The 20,747-nt window shown below is 33.5% G+C and overlaps 1 protein-coding gene across 1 annotated transcript; it reads left to right on the plus strand.

Annotated features, from left to right (window-relative positions):
- Nucleotides 1–17,062: 17,062 nt before the first annotated feature.
- On the plus strand, nt 17,063–20,297 carry LOC132747013 (uncharacterized). Its single transcript, XM_060736317.1, has 3 exons — nt 17,063–17,284; nt 17,906–18,040; nt 18,631–20,297. Exons 1-3 carry the CDS (start codon nt 17,069–17,071, stop codon nt 18,796–18,798), a joined length of 519 nt encoding a protein of 172 aa, XP_060592300.1. The 5' UTR covers nt 17,063–17,068; the 3' UTR covers nt 18,799–20,297.
- Nucleotides 20,298–20,747: the final 450 nt, after the last annotated feature.

Consider the following 20,747-nt stretch of genomic DNA (forward strand, 5'->3'; position numbering starts at 1 on the left):
TACATGTATATTCAAATATTTGACACTGTTATAGTAATAAAGAGGCAAAGTGTAGGTTTAAAAAATACCCGATGTTATATGATATATGCTAAACCTTGACTAAATTAAATGCATTCTTACTATTCATAAGTCTATCTACACTATGTTCTTAGATTTACAAATCCTCACTAATACTAATTTTATTTAAAGAATTGCTTTTAAGGCGTTCAAAGCTGAGCGGAGATCGCACCATCAATATATAAGTACATTGTATTTATAAAATATATTGTCTCCACACAAAAACCAATTTTACGATAACGTAAAATGTTAGCTTATTTTAAAGAGCCCCAAAAACACACAACACTGTCCGCTTAGGCCCTACCATATTCTACATCTATTATTTGAACAGTTTTTGCTACATAAGATTAAAAAGCAATACATTTAAGAAGCCTAATATGACTTTAGAAATTGGCAATGAGGCATGCCGTTGAAAGTCGCCAGCGGGTAATTATAGTATGACGGTGCGGAGTATTTTGCATACGTTTACCTTTAAGGTGGTATAATAAGTCATATAATCCAATGCTTTAAGATTGTGTCGATTTATATCCGTTACAGAATACCATTATTCATAAAAGATATTTTGTAGGTCGACCTTTATCTATTTACATCATGGTATAATTGTTTTAATAAAATTCTTTGAAACCTTTCGCGTTCATGGAATCCATGAAAGGGAACATGTACGTACGTATTTCGGCCATCCCATAATACTGATGATAAAAGACATTGTCTTGTGACAAAGACAATCACCCTGTCATAAGTACAAGGCCCAGCAAGGAATGCTTAATATCTAACAGTTTTGGTATACCTTATAAACATGGCGGAAAATGCAAGTAAGCACCACATTGAAGGTTCCATGATAACCGCCGTATGAACATATCTGCGGATGCTTCTAAATTCAAAATTTTACTATTTCATGTTTAAATGTTGAATTCTGCTTAAGCCGGTGCTAGGGGGCGTGGACGGTAACTTGCACTTTCCAGTACCGTCCATAAACAGGCTCAATCAAACCGAGTCTGCAACATTTTCAGTTTTAGCGTGTTGGACTTTCTTAAGGGATTCTGTTTTTCTCTATTTTTTATCTTTTTATCAGGAAGTAAGGACTTACATCTAGACCGAGATTCAGTTTTTATTGAAATTCGAGCTAGCTTTGAACCTTGAGCAATCTCAAAGATAGAAATTCAAAGTAAACCAAAGCTGAATTTCTAGCCAGGGTTGTATTTCAAGCTAACTTGAAGATCGAAATTCAAAGTAAACTGAAGCTAAATTTCGAGCTTGAGTTGAACTTCGAGCTAACTCGATGATTGAAATTCAAAATTTGCAAGGCCAAATTATTTCGAGCTGCAGTTGAATTTCGAGCTATATCGAAGATCGAAATTCAAAAGAAGCAAAGGCCGAATTTTGAGCTGGAGTTGAATAACGAGCTTGCATGAGACTCAACTTCAACTCGAAATTCGGCCTTTGCAAATACTGAATTTCGATCTTCTAGCTAGCTTAAAATTCGACTACAGCGCAAAATCACCCTTTGCAAATTTTGAATATTGATCTTCGAGCTACGAATTTCAACTCCAGTTTGTAATTCGGCCGTTTCAAATTTTGAATTTCGTGTTTTAATCTCGTGCCAACGAGATACTATGTCTTGGCCCCGAGTTACTAAGTCGTGGCCACGAAAACTTTATGTCGTGGAAAAGATATACTATGTCTTGGCAATGACCTACCAAATTGTGGCTACGAGATAATAAAGTCGTGGTCAAGAGTTCATTTTTACGTCGTGGCCACTAGACACTATGTCGTGGACATGAGGTAATTAAGTCGTTGGAATAAGATACTTTTTTATGACCACGAGATAGTTAAGTCGTGGGAACGAGTAATATGTCGGGGCCAGGAGTTACTAAGTCATGGCCACGATATAGTTAAGTCGTGGAAACGTGAAAGAATGTCCTGGCCATGAGTTACTAAGTCGTGGATGCGAGACAATTAAGTCACGGGGACGAGATACTATGTCGTGGCCACGAGTTACTTAGTCGTGGGCACGAGATAATTAAGTCGTGGGAACGAGATACTATGTCTTGGCCACGAGTTACTTAGTCGTGGGAACGAGATAATTCAGTCGTTCGTGCGCACGAGATGAATAACCAATCAGATTACACTATTTATATGAATTTTCCTAATTAACAAGACATGTGCTATAGTATAAGGTTGCCCCTACTTCACCTGATAGAAAAATTGCCATTTATCACGTTATTGAATAGTCAATAATTTTACTTAAAGAGTCATTGTGACCCTGATTTTTGACCCAATGACCTAAAAATTATTAGGTGTCATCTACTGATCATGTGCAATGATCTGTCTTGGTTATTAAAACCATGGATTATTCTTTTTCAATTAATCATCAGACAAGTAAAAAGATTTTACATGACGTGTTATGGTTACTTTGACCCTTGACCTCAAACATCCTTATAGGCTATCTTCTGTCCATGGGCAATGTCCCTACCAAGTAAAATTAACAAGGACTTATTCCTTTTCAAGTTATCGTATAAACAAAGTTAAAAGACTGTTGTAAGTACAAAACTGACCAATTGTGTTACAGAATTGCCCCCTCAAAGGGCTATAACTTAGTCAAACTTAATGTATTATTTATGGGCCTTGAAATGTGACTTTCTAACATGATCCTTAAGACATGTATCAAGTTTAAAATGAAAATCTTCAGTATTTTCAAAGATGAATATTGCATGTAAATTTTAATATTTGTCTACGTTTAAAAAATTCATATCATATATATCTTTATATATAGTGTAATCTAATTGGTTAATTATCTCGTGCGCATGACTTAGCAATCTCTCGTGGCCACGACTTAGTTACTAGTTGCCACGACATAGAATCTCGTTCCCACGAAATAGTATCTCATTCACACGACTTAATCATCTCGTGGCCACGACAAAGTTACCCGTGGCCACGACCTAGTACATGTATCTCGTGGCCAAGAAATAGTATCCTATGTCCTACGCCGACAGATGTTCAGTCTTAACCACCCCTACTTAAGATAATAAAATGATAAATCTTGTTTCCCGTCTGCAAAGGATATTTTGAGTAAAATTTGTAGAAATAACTTCCCAACGGTTAAATGATTTCAAATTGTCCCGTTAGATTTAAAAGTGCCTTATTTAGTTTAATTAAATATATGTACGTTATATACGTTATTCATCTAGAAAAAAAAACCTGACTGCTAATTATACATAATCATCGTATCTTGTTTAATTTGGCATACGTAAACCACTGTCCCACCTGTTGCTTATATTATTGTCATTATAGTTTAAGATTGTCATTCTGTTTAATTAGATATTTTGGAAACATAATTGAAAGGCCCACAATCAAAACAAACTTTTTGATCATGTTGTTCCACTTTTGTGACCTGATTGCAAATAAAAGTAATTGTTGTTAAATAATATGGTAGTAGCATTGCATAGTACCATGAATTCAAGAAACTATTGAATTTGTTCATCCAGACATAATTCACCCCGACCCACTCCCATAAATGGTCGCTCTAGTGCTAACTACAAATGTTAATTTGTGATATTTGGAAAAATCCCCTTCCATCAGTACTTTCAAGTTCTTTGATTATTATAGAAATTCACTCTCAGTCAACTCCAAGTGAGCGATCTGGTGTGTTACAACCACCGAGGACAGACAATCTATACCGAGAGAACTCTCAACAGGGTAACATCCAGCAGCAACCAACAGCAATGGTAAGGTTTCATAACATAATTGTTATTTCTTCAATCTTATACATTTCCGCGCGATCTGTTTTAGCGGTATGCCTGAACTATCACTGCCTTGTACGAGACCTACTTTCGCTTGGTTTGTTTACATGAAGGATAAAGGATGTTTTAATATTTTTACATATCAGTATAATCACATGCATATTAGTTTGCATTTTACTGTTTGATACATGGTTACACTGTGGCTGGTAAATGTATTTCATGCAGGCCTTTTTTCAGTTGCTGCTAGTTTTAAGTCTGTAAATTTATTTTTGGACTGCCGTCTTTTCCATATTTTACAAGAGCCGGTTGTACCGGGTGATGCTCCCCGAATAGGTTTTGGACTCATGAAAGTCTGTTGTATTGTCAGAGTTATGTCACAGACAAAGTTCAAAGTGTAAAAACATCCCAAATGTTGCGCGCGACACACTGTCTCAATATGGTGATCATTTCTGTGAAATAGTTGTAAAATCCGACTTCAAAACACGAAGTTATGGGCCGGACACGATTTTGCTGCAAGGTCATGCTGTGACATTGACCTTCAAGATAGCGACCCAAATGTTCCGCGCGACACGTCGTCTCAATATGGTGATCATTTGTACTTTTATGAACTTACCAGTTTTGTCTTTGTGCATGATGCACAAAATCGGCGTTTCCTTGTTGTTTTTTTCCGGTCTCATTTTATTTGATTAATTTTGTGTTATATGACATGAGTAGTTTAGCAAAAATTTCATATATGCCAAATATATGTGAAAAACAATAATGTACTTTATACATTTTATACATGCTTTAGTACATACGCAGTCAATACGTTAACAAGGTCCACATTCTCATGGGTGATCTTAAAAACTAAACACTTTCCTCCTGTAAATATTTTAGGAGGTTTAAAATGATTAAAATATTTCATCAACCGTATACGCTATTTTATTTCTTTAAATTTGATTGTTTGTTTTGTTTGAATTGGTTTTATGTCACACCTACACAGTATTGGTTTTATGGCGACGTTCCAACTTTACTGGTAGAGGAATTCCTCATGCAGGTGCCCTTCTGTGCATTTTTTTCTGGCAAAAACGGGCACCTGAGTAGAACCACCGACGCTCCCTAAGCCAGCTGGAAAGCTTCTTCACATGAATTAATCCAAAGTCCCTGTCGGGATTCGAACCCACAGCGGTGAGGGGCAAGTGGTTTGAAGTCAACGACCTTTACCATCGGCTACGGACACCCCCTTTAAATTTAATTAACTTTAAAATGAAATGGTTTATTAATTAAACGAGGTGCTAATTTCAACCACAAAACTTCAAAATAATGATTGATTATTCAATAATACATGCATTGTTTTCACATTCCTAAGTTATTTGATATGTGACCTATTATGACACTTGAAACATGTCTTTAAATTTGACAGTCGCGAAATGCATATAATCTCATATCCACAGCTGCAGTAAATTTACGAAATAAATCGCACTTTTTTTCCTAAAAAATGAAGTTTGCTGTATTATAAATACGTTATAAAGTTTCCTGACTAGTCATGTGGCCCTATATAAACTACGCGGATCCGGTTAAACATGCACATGACCGTTTATATCAAGCCACATAACTTGTCCCTGGTAATATAAACATTCGTTACACGAGGCGCTAGTATAAAGAAATGTGTCCGTGTAAATTTAAAAGGGTGTGATCTTAATTAAAACTACGATAGCGAAAACTAAAATAAGAAGTTTTCGATTTTATAACCTGCATCTTTGATGGTGCTAAATTTTGAAGTTAATATCTCATATAAGTTCTAGTCTACACAAAATATTAAGCATGGGAATATAAAATGCAATCGCTTCAAATTGTTTTCCTCCTGTTAAATAATCATCTCTTAAGTTGCAAGCTGTTATCTTCGAACAAAACAATAATTGATTCTGACAGACGGGAATATTAAAATATCAGCCATTCCTTTTTTACGGGAGATAAATATGATAAATAGCCCGACAGATACAATTATTAGGTTAGTAATAGTTACCGTACGAGGAATAGGTCTGCATAGTATTTGGCGATTTGAAGACCGAGAGAGCGTAGCTGTCGAGGTTTTTAAGAGGCTACCGGGTCTGTTAATACTATGCAGACCTATTCCAAGTGCGGTAGCTATCTTACCTACATGCTCGTTTGTTTTCATATTTAAACATCAGTTTATAACTCGGAATTATCAATTTAACTCACAAGAAACCTTTAATTATGTTCTTTATCAAATGCATTCCAAAGCTACGCTCTTGTAATTCATTAGTGCACAACTCAGGTCTTATTTGAAAATTCTGTTTTTTTTTTTTTCGTGGGGTTTCATTATCATGTAAAAAGGTCAGGTAAATGAACTTGTTTTGAATGGGTCACAGAAAATGAAAACATAATTTGCCGAGATTCTGTTTCGAGTCATTGATATAAAGAGGGCAAAGGTAAATTATTATTTTGTTATATGTATGTATAATATAACAAGCAATTATCATAGTATTGCAAGCAATCCATTAGTCCCTACCGGTTAGAGCCCAAGTAACATTCTGATGGGCCATGGCCATTCAATTATACCATTGAATGAATGAAAGACATGAAAGAGCTTAAAACTTTTGAGTTCTAAGTTTGTTTATATCATAGTAATATCTTAGTTTCCCTGCCAAGTAAGGAAATTATGTTTATACAACAGATAATCAAAAGGTCCAATTCCAAAATAACAAATGCTCCAATTTTTCTCTATTTTAAGTAAATTTGTTTGAAAAAATAATTAAAAGTGATCTCAGGAAACAGTTTTATGAATAGACAGACATACTGAAGGAGACTTTAAATTTATTTTTTAAGCATCCCTAATACCTTAATATAACAGAGGAGATAACTCTTGAAATAAAGATAATAGATTTATGAGCATTGTCATAAATGATGATACCATTTATAGTCACAAGGAAGAAAAGTAAAAAAAAAATAACAATTTTCAAATATACCATTTACATGTATAGTAACAAAGATGATATTCTAAAAAAAAAAAAAAAAAAAAAAAAAACTTAATGTAGGCGTTGATAATTAATGTAATTAATGTTTAGTTTGAATTTGAAGTAAATCCATGAAGAAATAAGAAAATTTAAGAAAAAATTAAAGTTTAAGTTTAAGGAGGAGTTAATTCTGGAAATATGGATTCGAGATTTATAAACCTTATCATATTATTATGATGTGGGAGTTTGAAGTAAATCCTATAAGGAATGAAGAAGTTGAGAGTAAAAATACCAATTTCTCGAAAAAGTTAAAGGCAGATACATTAACAAACAAAGAAGTTATTTTAAAAAAAATCATGAAAATTCTAAGTTCAAGGGAGGTAATTCTGATAATTTGTGTGCTAAGTTGTAAACCATTCCACATATGATGTGATGGATGACCAGCAGAAAATATTTAAAGTTTGAAGTAAATAAGAATAAGAAATAAAGAAGTTACAGTGAAAAAGCGTAAAAACTGGAATCAGAAATAATAAAATTCAAAGCAACAAAAATTTTCAACATAGGAAGTAAAAAAATGTTCATAATCTCCAGACTGCCATTTCAAGTGTCATAAAAATATTTTCAGTACTTTTTATGTTATCACTGCCTCCGTGGTCGAGGGGTTAGGGTCGATGACTTTTAATCCAGTTACCTCCCTGGCGCGGGTTCGATCCCCGGGAGATGCTTTGGTAGTTTAACACGGAGGAAGGTCGTCTAGTACTGGTATAACTCTCCAGGAACGATGGGAAACTATCCGCCTATATGACTGAAAATCTGTTAAGAAAAATGCGTAAAAAATGAAACAAACAAACAAAAAACGTTATCACTGGATCCAGTTTATGTGTTAAATTTGCCATATTTTAAGTCTATTTGTTGCCATAGCAACCATAATGTTCAACATAAGAAGAAAAGAAAAAGACGTGCATAATCTCCGTACTGCCATCTATGCTAAATAAAATTCATAATAATATGTTCAGTATCTTTTAAATTATCGCGGGATCCACTTTTGTGGACGGACGGACTGACAGACGGACGCACGGACAGACTGACAGACGGGGGGTTAACCTTAGGTATCCTCCGTTGAAACCGGTAGGGGACTAAAAATCAAAGCAAAAAAAAAAGAAAGAGATAAAAAGAGGAAAAAAACGCAACTTTACTATTTTATTATACACACGTTTTTTTATTTTGTTTGCGTTGATTTGTTTGTTTGTTTTTTAGCTTGTTTGTTGTTGTTGTTTTTGCGTTGTCTAAATTTATGTTAATTGAACAGAACGAAGAAAGAGGTAAAAAGAGAAAGAATCGTAATTTGTTGTTGTTGTTCTTTATGTTGTTTTGTTCCTTGTATTATTTTTTCTTGTTGTTTTTTGTGGGTGGGGGTTGATATAAATATAAAGCTTGAAAGTCGCCATAATTATGATCTAAACTTTGTTGATGTTACGTAAAACCCCACTTGTATGACAATGGCTACATTTAGATCATCCGTACAGTAAAGTCTTCACTGTAACAGTTATGATTTGATTCAAAACAGTCCGTTCATTTTAGTACATGGGAAAGTGGACGAAACAGTGTTTTGTATTTTCAGTTTTAACCACATACGGAAAGCTGGCTTTCTATCACTTTTTTAAAACATGTTCTCTCAGAATGCAGAGTCTTGTATGTAATATTTTATATATACTTTCATCTATATAGTAGTGAGCTGGATCTTTGGGGACATCTGTATATTATTTTATTTTACTTGGACTTTTTGTTGTTGTTTTTTAATTGCAATGGCCGGCGAATCTCCTATTTCCACTGGTCAAAATAACCCAAAACATATAGGCGTTGCAACGCTTTTCCCTCAACTCTGGTTTGAATGGTACAAAAAATCGATTTTCAATTCAATTGATAGCATAGTCTTGAACTAAATAATAGTAATATTAAATAATGATGAGGATGGTATTGCTCAATTTATAAGTCGTAATTTTACAAAATTTTGCAAAAAATTCAAATTTCCCTTTTTTTTGTTTAAAATCAAGAAACTTTTTTCTTTTTTTATGGCTTCTTTTAGTTATTCATTTTGGGTTATTTTCTTTATTTCTTCTTCCTTTTATTTATTTATTTGTTTATTTATTTATTTATTTATTGTGTGTGTAGGAATTCAAGATCATTTGATTCAGAATAGAATTGAAATCATGTTGATTTATTTGATCAATTTTGAACCCGGAAGTTTTTGGAAAAAATATTATATCGATAACAGCTGTTTGGTCAACCATCAAAAGTGTGGCAAGGTTTTTACCAAAAACATATTAATGAACTGCTGACAAAGGGGATCGTTTTACATGAAAATGTGTTTTTTTTTTTTTTTTTTTTTTTTTTTTCAATGCTATTCCTTTGTCATTCATCGGTAATTGTGAAAATGCAATGACGCATTTATTTCAAATTACACATTACTACCAACTGGTCTATAATGGAATGTTTGTCAAACTATGCATAATGGTGTCAATAGTATTTAGTATAAAACATTTCGACAAACCACGAGATAATTATATATGAAAGTTTTTGGCAAGTGATTCGAAATAACAATCATATATTTATATAGAAGAATATAAAATGTTCTAGAACAAGATGTTATTATTCGCCAGATAAATCATTTAGAACTTTACCAAATGTTTTTCAAAAAAAAAGATTACAAGAAAATCCAAATGATACGTGTTTATTGTTTTTTTTTATCAATATTTGAAATAACAATGGAAAATGTGCGCAATGTAGACCTATCCACTTTAAAGGGAGGCGTGGCAGGTGGTTTCTTCCCTACAAATAGTGTGTGGGTTCGAGTCCAAAAAGCGTCATAGCCAAGTTTAAGTGTACTATATCTTACCAATACGGTCAATAACACCCAAAACATGTTAAACGAATTGATGTCCTTTGCTAGACGCTCAGCAAAGAGGCAGTTAAGTTTTATTTAACGAATCGTGCCACGTTGAGTTGCTTCTATATTTTTTTCTTCAACATTCGCAATTTTTAGGTAAAATTGAATTTTCATGATAGTAAATTTCCATCCATGTAGCTTTATAACCACTCCTCAAACGGCTTACCGCGCGAGTGTAGGGATCCCTCTCTGTCAGTGCCAACAGGGGCTATTAAGCTAATAAATTAGAACAATTAAAGCAATGATTCGGCGTTGAGACGCCCTATGTTACATTCGATATTATCAATATCTGCAGTGCATCAAAGAGATAAGTGCGTACCTACATTGTTTTTTTAAATATTGGGCAATAATGTTACACAATGTATGCTAAAGATCTCTTCGGTTTATTTCACGTACAATAACAGTTGCACAAAGGTGACACGTGTGTGTGTTATCTTGTGCGCTCGAGATACTATGTCGTGGCCCAAGCTACTAAGTCGTGCGCACGAAATCAAGTAATGCGCACGAGAAACTATGTCGTGGCAACTAGTTACTAAGTCCTGCGCACGTGATAATTAAGTAGTAAGTCGTTCCCACGACTTATTAATCTCATTTCCACGACCTAGTAGCTCGTGGCCACGACGTTATTATCTCATGCGCACGACTTAGTAACTCGTGGCCACGACATAGATTATTGTGCCCATGACTTGATTATCTCATGCCCAAGACTTAATTATCATGTGCACAAGACTAAGTAGCTCGTGCACAGATGAATAAACACACACACATGTCACCTCTGTGCCACTGAGACATAAATCGACATTTAGTCGTGTGTACAACAAAGTATTAGTATTATACATGTTCACTCGGCCAACTTCTATTATAACTTGAAAAGTGCTTATTATAGCTTTTAATTGCTCTGAGTCACTGAGGCCATTAGTCCGTCTGTAAAGTCACGAATGGGAACGTAATTTCCCGTAGATATATGAAATCAATTTAATTATGACCCTTGATAAGATTCCAATTCGTTACAAGAATTTAATAGAAGTTCTGTTCCGCTGAACTGAGGAAAGGGTTGTAAAATGAAACCATACCTTTTCGCAATTATTTAACAACTGTCATTGAACAGCAAATTTATGGATATATTTTGTGCATTTAATAACATTTATGTTAAATATCATGGCAGATAACGAAGTGTCTTTAATAGCTAGAAAAAGAATACAAAGAAATGACCACTACTGTCAATTTTGTTCTTTAAGCGACTTAGAAGACAAATTCCATTTTATTCTTATATGCCCATGTTCAACAAGTATTCATAGTAAGTTCAGTATCAGATTTTAAACCCATGTATGTAAAAATTAGTGGCATTTATGAAAAGTACTTATAAAAGTTAGCTATGTAAATTGACAAGTTATAACAAAATATGACCATTAGAACTTCAATGTTAAATTATGTTCAATAAAAGATCAAAATGCAGTTTTGGTCTTGATTTTGATTTCTTCTTACTTAAATTCGTCACTTAACCGACGCTTTGTATATTTTATAACAATCATTGATTTCCTTTTATTTAAAAATATTTATTGCACTGATTGATTGCACTGATATGAACATTTTATTTGAAAACTATGCTATTTATGATGATGATGATGATCTATGTACCAATAAAAAATAAAAGGTCTAGCCCGGCCTTTTTTAACGTTCTCAAAGTGAAACCAATCTCAACCTAAAATTGTCTCAAAATTGGCTGACATTCTTATTCATCTGAGAAACAGATTTCTGTAAAACCCTAAAACTTCATATTACCTGGTCGCCATTCTTTATAAATAAATTTGTTTTTTATCTATCAAAAGCATGAGAAAAAATCAAATACTTTACATTTGCTTTCCACATTTTGATTTCAAGCCGGAGCATTAGTTTTACTCATTGTTTTAGTAAGTTAAATTTCGGTCAGATTCTTTAAAATTGCAAGCCTCCAGATAAGCCAAAATATTTTTAAAAAAATCATGTTATGGGTGATTTATGACATATTTTGCAGCATTTATTACCATATTTGTACTGCTGTACTAACGCAGGAAGCACAATATATTTTCGCATATTTTGAACTCATTTTGGTCATTTTCGTAGATTCTATTTGCCGTTTGCAATGTTTAAATTGATATGTGTGTTCGCTTCACAAAACTTTACTTTTAAATACATGAAATACATTTTCAAACAAAAAATCATAAAAATGTTCATGAATCTGGAGACATGCTGCTTTAAGACAGAATAAAAGTTGTGTTGTATGAAAAGGCATGCAGCGGCTCTGTTTCCAATCTCACATAAGTTAAAATAATTTTATGTTTTACATTTAAGTGCGTTTCCGTGATCTAATATTTATTTTAAATGTTTTGTGAAATATTTTATCTACTACCCGACACTATCTGATTTCTGTAATGGCTCAATTACAATGCCGCATGCATATTTACTGTTTTTCGTTTCCTTTTTTTTAAATTAAAGGTCACACACCCGGTAGTTAAATAACCCAGTAAATAAACACTTGCTTTATGTTAAAAAAAACCTTATAACGGTTGCTTATTATATGTTCTTAACTCCATTATGCCATTGTTCATAAAAGAATTTTTCGAAATTCTACACCTTCACGGTAAACATGATATCAAGATTAGTTTTGAAGGTTATAAATTTTGAGGTTTGAAGTAAACAAACTTGTTGACGCGCATATAATTCGCTATGTTGCAGAGAACTACATGTAGTTAAAGGACATGCAAAAAAAAAAAAAAAAAAAAAAAAACAAAAACAAACAAAAAACTTAACTGTCACAGGGGGTATCTTAGGGAGCAATCGAACTGGTCTTTGTCCGACATCTTTGGCGAATGTGCATTACGTGCGTTGAAATGCACAATTGTAATAATTAAACAACGAAACTGAAAGTAGAACTTTTAAAAAAAATGAAATAACTTTACAATACTTTTTAACAAAAAAAAAAAAAAAAAAAAAAAAAAAAAGAATACACACAAAATAATAATAATAATAATTACACACACACACAAAAACTGTTTTTAAATTAACCACTTTATTCACGACATGATAACATAATGAATCACTGTCTTTAACATGTATAAGCGCCCCTTTATTTCCAGAAGACAATTTATCATTAAGGTATTTGTTTTCATAAAAAAGAAATTAGGAAAGAAAAAAAGTTGAGAAAAATATGTCTAATGTAAGTAAATATGATAATTATTTTTTATTTTTGTTTGAAGTTAGTTAGTAAATTTATTTATTATCTATTTATTCATTTATTCATTCATTCATTCATTCATTTATTTATTCATTTACATATTTATCTATTTTATTATCTCTTTATTTTTTAAAAAAGAAATGTTTTGAACATTTAGGCGGAACTCCTGAAGTCTTTGAAGTTAAAATTGTCGCTATCATCATAATGATTTTACTGTATATGTAGTTTGAACGATGGAATTTCAGAAAACAATTAGAATTGTTATGTTTTTTGATAAAATATGTATTATTGTTTATTTTTACTTGGGTAGTTATTTCTAGAATAGATTTACACAGTAGAAACTCTTATTGTATGTCGGTGACATAATTCGACCTGAATAACACGTGTAGTCTATATTTAGAGAAAGAAATGAGATAAGATTGCTAACAAATAATTTGAATGAATTGATGTAGATTTTAGTTAATTCTTTATAGTTTTGTTACGTTGCAAAATAACTTTAAATTTTTTCAGTTTCCAGATAACTTTCATTTTGTTACGTTTCCAGATAACTTTCACTTTGTTCCGTTTCCAGATAACTTTCACTTTGTTAAGTTTCCAGTCCAGATAACTTTCACTTTGTTTCGTTTCCAGATAACTTTCACTTTGTTCAGTTTCCAGAAACTTTAACTTTGTTACGTTTCCAGTCCAGATAACTTTCACTTTGTTACGTTGAAAGATAACTTTCACTTTGTTACGTTTCCAAAAAACTTTCACTCTATTCAGTTTTGAGATACATTTCACTTTGTTAAGTTTCCAGATAACTTTCACTTTGTTACGTTTCCAGATAACTTTCACTTTGTTACGTTGCCAGATAAATTTCACTTCGTTAAATCTTTAGATAACTTTCACTAAACATCTTTAACTGAGACTTTTGTATAAGTTTTCTGGTAACTTGCACTTTAGTTTTCGTGAACAGTATTGATTATTCAATTTCTGAACAATATCTGTAAGATTTGTGGATAATTTTCAGTGTCGTTATTCTTGTTCACTGTCAAGTTGAGTTGAATTAGTAATATATTTTAAGAGATTGACTATTTTAATGTTTATAGACCAATTAACGATGCATTTTTAAAAAGAAATCTCCGTTGGTCTCGCGGATTGCATACAGTAGTCAAATATAGAATTGAACACATTTATGGAAAATGTAAGGTTCTTTTGCCTTTTGTCTGTGCACCTACAATTTACACTTTGACGGGCATAATGTAACTTTAAATTTCCGGAAAATATAGTTTTAGTTTCTGTTAACTTATTTTTTGCACAGTTTCGCATCATTTTCGTTTTTACTTTTGTGACCGAGTTTTCTTTTCTTTTCCGGTTGAATTAGGAGTTCCTAAGGAAGAATATTGTTTCAAAACACGAGGCTTTCTCAATTTTTTTAAGATTCGTTGTTCTCGAGTAAAGTAAACGAACTTAGTACTTCTGTTTCTGGGACTTTTGCTATCGAGTATGGATAGCAAGTATGTCACCAGTCATTTCCTTTGAAGCACAGTTGTAATAGTGGTGATAATTTTGAGCCGAAAGTAGATCGCTGTACAGTGACAAATGAGCATCTAAATGTACAGCAAATTTAGACGACTATGAAAAAGATGACGTAGCCATGATGCGGGCTAGTTACCCTTGTTACCTTACTCATCGTCCCTTGATACTCTGTAGTACCTCTTTCCTCGGTTCACTCATGTGTTATAGTACTCAACCGATGTCTGCCATAAATAGAATATATCGACGTAAAGGATTATTTCAATGAACAGTTTTGTTTTTATTCCATTTTAAGCTCAAAGAATAGATAAAGTTATTGTATTCACCCAGGCGTCGGCGTCACACGTTGGTTAAAAATTACGTGTAAATTAGTATCTCCAAAACTACTGAAAGGAATTAATTGAAATTTCGCAAACTTACATTTCAGGGCATAATAAGAGGTAACTGTCAACGGTCCATAACTCTAACATAAATTTTGACAGAAATTTGGCCCTTTTGTAACTTAAAAAATCACCACATCACACAGGCTCTTGTTTTGATGTAATAACTAGGGGACAATTAATTACATGAAGCTTGAATACAGCGCTCTTTTGTAAAAACCATTAGCCTCGTAAATAAACATTGTTTTTCTTCTTATGTTCATCTGATATCTTCAAAGCATGTTAGTTGCCTAAATAGCATTGAATAAGAAATAAATTGCAAAACAAGTTGCAAATTGTAACCAAAATGGTATTATGATTTCTATACAAATCCTAAAGCACTATAACACCCATGTTCTGTAACATGCAAAAGAAGCAAATACATGACGCGGATGCATGGCCAATGAGTAACCTTTTGGACAGATAATATAAAATATTTTGAAAAATAAAGATACTTGCATTTTTATAATACAGTGAGTTAAACGAAAGAGAAAGTGTTTTACTACAGTCAGAGTCCCTGTATTTCACGTATTAATAAACAAAAGTGTTCTATCTCCTAAGGTAAACTTTAATTTGGCGAATTATTTACTATAACTATCAACTAACCTTGACCTTTGGAATCAATTCTTCATTTAATAATTCAATTCTATCATAACGTAGATTGATTTTTCATTTCAGAGGTACTAGTGTCTGGTTGTTGAGTGTTTTTATGCTCCCCGAAAAATTTCGGGGGAGCATATAGTCGTCGGGTTGTCCGTCCGTCCGCCCGTACGTACGTAAGTCCCAAATTCGTGTCCGGCCCATAACTTTGTTATTTGAAGTCGGATTTTAAAATTATTTCACAGAAATGATCACCATATTGAGACGACGTGTTGCGCGCAACATTTGGATCGCTACCTTGAAGGTCAAGGTCACAGCATGACCTTGCAGCAAAATCGTGTCCGGTCCATAACTTCGCTATTTGAAGTTAGATTTAAAAATATTTCACAGAAATGATCACCATATTGAGATGACGTGTCGCGCGCAACATTTGGGTCGCTACCTTGAAGGTCAAGGTCACAGCATGACCTTGCAGCGAAATCGTGTCCGGTCCATAACTTTGTTATTTGAATTCGGATTTAAAACATATTCCACAGAAATGATCACCATATTGATACGATGTGTTGCGCGCAACATTTAGCTCGCTACCTTGAAGGTCAATGTCACAGCATGACCTTGCAGCAAAATCGTGTCCGATCAATAACTTCGCTATTTGAAGTTAGATTTAAAAAGTATTTCACAGAAGTGATCATCATGGGAAGATGACGTGTCATGCTTAACATTTAAGTCGCTACCTTGAAGGTCAAGGTCACAGCATGACCTTGCAGCAAAATAGTGTCCAGCCCATAACTTCCTTATTTGAAGTCAGATTTTGAAACTATTTCACAGAAATGATCACCATATTAAAATGGCGTGTCATGCGCAACATTTGGCTCGCTACCTTGAAGGTCAAGGTCACAGCATGACCTTGCAGCAAAATTGTGTCCGGCACATAACTTCATTATTGAAGTCGGATTTTTAAACTATTTCACAGAAATGATCACCACAATGAGACATTGTGTCACGCGCAACATTTGGGTCGCTACCTTGAAGGTCAAGGTCACGGTATGACCTTGCAGCAAAATCGTGTCCGGCCCATAACTTTGTTACTGGAAGTCGGATTTAACAACTATTTCACAGAGATGATCACCATATTGAATCGACATGTCGCATGCAACATTTGGGTCACTACCTTGAAAGTCAAGGTCACAGCATGACCTTGCAGCAAAATAATGTCAGGCGCATAACTTTGTTATTTGAAATCGGATTTTACAACTATTTCACAAAAAGATCACCATATTGAGACAATGTGTCGTGCACAATATTTGGGTTGTTTTTACACTTTGAACTTTGTCTGTGACATAACTCTGACACAACAAGAGGTATACCTACCTGTGTCCAAAACCTATTCAGGGAGCATCACCCGGTTCAACCGGCTCTTGTTGTCTTTCGTTGTCGCCCCTAGGGCTGTAAATGTAAAACAGAAAAAGCTATACAATTGTAAATTCTTCCAGATTACAAAAAATGTAATCTGCCGTTAAAGAGTCCATTCCCGATTCAAAAGCATTCAGCAGCAAATTTTCAAATCAGAATCGGAAATTACCGAATTAGGCTACACATTGATGTTTTAAATGTGATGAATGCTAACAATGTGTTTTATTATATCTTTGTTACATGTCATACATGTATTTAGTATCTATTTAATTACAGGCTACCCTCCACCACCAGCTTACGAAGAGCAAAACAAGGGAGTTTCGAGTGCTTACCCACCACCGGAGACAGGCTATCCTTCCCAAGGGTACGCTCAACCAGGGTACGGCCAGACCGGGTATACCCACCAATCAACAACGGCAGTGGTAAGGACATATAACACAATTTCTGTTGACGTTATTTTTCTCCAATCCAAAACAGAATGGGACTTAATTGCCACATATGTAGCTGAATTAAAGTATATGAGAAAATTGCGCAGTAAGCTGCAATGAATAAAACATTAAAAACATAAAACAATTTTATATAAAATTGTATGCAATATACTTTTGCGTATTTGATTTTTTTTCTTGAATATCATGTTATATATTATTTGTGTGCTTAAAGTAGCTTACAGTAAACTATTCGAAACATTGTCCTTTGACCTACTTGCACGAGATTAAAAAGAAATAGTCAGCACAGATCCGTGGATGTTATGGCAATGGTAATTCAGTGTTAAGAAAGATCTATTAGTGCCGCTGCTTTTTGAATATGTAACGGGAAACAAACGTGCTAGGGTTGTGTTATTCTCTGACGCGAAAATGGCTTTAAGAAGATCGAGAGATCATCTTAATTAAGGAGATGGTTAGATGGTTACACGAATTCCAGTTGTGCAAAAATATTTAGATGGTTGGAAGCATGGCGACTAATTTAAAAGATGTCTAGTCGAAAAACGTGGAAATACACTTAGACTATGATTTTAATTTTGTTGTTATGCTTTTAAATTTCAGGTTGTGACACAGCCAGGATATGCTGGCCAAGTGGTAGCAATGCCAAGACCTCCAGATTACATGATCGGCTCAATCATGGCCTGTCTCTGTTGTTTTTGGCCGACAGGATTGTGTGCTATATACTATGCATCCCAGGTGAGTGGTACATGAAGTTTGAAATATATCATTTATCATCACTATTCATAAAAAATCATCATCATTAACATCATCACCATGCAAGTAATGCATTACTTTGTTTAATGTTAGGATTTTTTTATTAAAACAAGCAAATTTGTCCATCTCTTATCTTGTAATATATGTATCTTATATTTCTAAATGTTCTTACATTGAGTTTTTCTACTGGAAGGATACTATGTAATCGCGCACCTGCCAAATGCCCCCAATCGGACGTTTTTCTTTGTAACCATCCCGTCGACTCGAAGGTAAAATATGTTTTTATTCTACGAAATCGTTAGAATATCAAAACATAATGTAGCGCAACAAAGATTGGCTTAAGTACATGTATTGATTTAATTTATAAAAAATGGTTTGAAGTTTTACAGCCTAGTCCTGAAAACGGGATAAAGTTGTTTTTCCTCAATGCCCTCACTCGGACTCAAAAACAAAATTAATCCAATTAAGCAGGTGCTCGATGACGTAATATCCTACCATTGTGAATGGATCATATGCACTCCCCGTTGTCATTTACTTCATGTCTTTATCTCTCTATCATTACCTTATTCCAGGCCAGCAAATTGTCAGCTGAAGGAGATATGGTTGGTGCCACAAATATGGCAAACAGTGCCAGAAACCTGATGATCACAAGCATTGTGATTGGCGTGATATGGATCGGCCTTGTTATTGTCCTCAGAGCGATTGTATACGCAGATTACTACAGCAACAGTAGCTATTAGGTGATCAAATCAATGAGACGCTTGAAAGGGAGATAAATCCAAAAGTAGCCAATCGCCCCTACTCCAGTCTAAAATCAAAGAAGAAAACAAATCTTGTCAACTAGACACTTTTGAAATACATATACGACGCTGGAAATTCCAAAGTATTCCGAATCTTTACAAATCAATTTTAAATGGAAGATTTGATTCGATAGTTGACATTTACAATGCAAACTTACTTTATTGGACATATTTGGAAATATCATTTCCGGGCTTGACTTTTATTTATGTGCGTAGATCTATGTATTTTTTAAGAAATTTATAATCTAAAGCTTTTGTGATAAAAAAAAACATTTTATAGTTTTATTATAAATGTTTCATATATTTGAGTCAAATATTTGGTATAACAATTGGTTACATTGATATAACATTATGTGTGTTTTTGTTTATATGTTCAAAACCTATAAAACAAACTGTATGATTCATGTTGACGAACTAATTTTAAGGTAGACCACTGCTAATGGGCACTACATTGTAAAAGGAACTATAAAATTGCCAACATAGGATAGTTACATGTATATGCCTTAAATGTCACCTGTATGCAAGATTCAAATTAAATTTACCGTGTTGTTTATGAGTTATTGACATTTTTCTGAACTAAAACTTTGTCATAAGAAAGGCTTTTTTCAAAAATGAGGAAACTCCAAATAATCTATAATATCATCATTATGAAAAATGTTTTCCTATTCCTCGTTGTTAAGAAACAAATAACTATCAGGTAACAAATTACAAAATTTGGCACTGTTTAGCAAATAACTACCTACAATAATTGTATAATTAATATTAAGCATTTTTTTACATAAGGGATCTGAGAGATACATAAATAATGTTATAAAAAAAGAAAGAAAACAAGTTGCCTTCCTGGGGTTGAACCCACGCCCATTATTTTCAATGCACTTGCCTATTTGAATACTCTTCGTCGTGGAGGTAATGCATTAGCAGTGGTCTACCTTAACAAATGCATTCGGTGACGTTATGCTGTTAGTGTATATGATGACGTGAGATTTAGTGTGTGTGTGTGTGTTGGTGCGCGCGTTTGTGCGTGCGTGTGTGTGTGTGTTTGTGTGTGCGTGCGCGTGTGTATGTATGATAAAATATAACGTATTTATGCATCTTCTCGTGTGTTTTTAGAAAATAATGTACATGTAAATTTTTATATTAGTTGCTTTTATGTATTGTTTGGGATTTAAATAATTGAATTCAAATAAATACCATACTTAATATCGCGACAAGAACAAAGTAGTCATAAAGTGGACTGTTATTTAATTTTAAACTGTAAGTCATCAAATGCTTAAAAATAAGGAAATTAAAATGACATGTATCGTGCCATTTTTGAGTAATTGTAAAACAGCATTTGGAATTTGCAATTGGAATGCTTTGCATAATACCAAGAAAATATATGTTAAAATTTGTTAACCTTTGTCATCTATTTTCTGATAATAAATGAACATTTTGTTTTATTTTATCTACATTTTTCAAATATAGATTACAAAGCAGAGATACATTTTCATGTTCGCAAAGAATCGACCCCTAGCCCCTTCTTGTCATTAATACCGGATTCCATAAAACTGTGGAGTACATGTACATCAGTAATTTGCACAAAGACATTTTACAGAGTAAATAAAGATTCTTTTAATCTGGGACAAATATTTTTGTCCCATATTTAACCACTAATTCGAAAACTTTCTGTTAATAAACATTATTACATTTTAGTTTAGATGATAATCAACGAGAAATCAAAGGGATAAGAAAGGTCCAAAAAAGAGCATCAACTATTCAGAAACAACCGTCCCTTGTTATGTAAACCTATTTAACGCCAATGCCAAATATGTACTTTACAGTTAAGAAAACCGCATAGTAGAAGGGGTCTGAAAAAGTATATAATCTTAGAGCCGCATGCCTCCATATTC

This window comes from Ruditapes philippinarum, unplaced genomic scaffold (assembly GCF_026571515.1).
Source record: "Ruditapes philippinarum isolate M1 unplaced genomic scaffold, ASM2657151v2 ctg6934_1_1_1_1, whole genome shotgun sequence".
In the NCBI taxonomy this organism is placed as follows: Eukaryota; Metazoa; Mollusca; class Bivalvia; order Venerida; family Veneridae; genus Ruditapes; species Ruditapes philippinarum.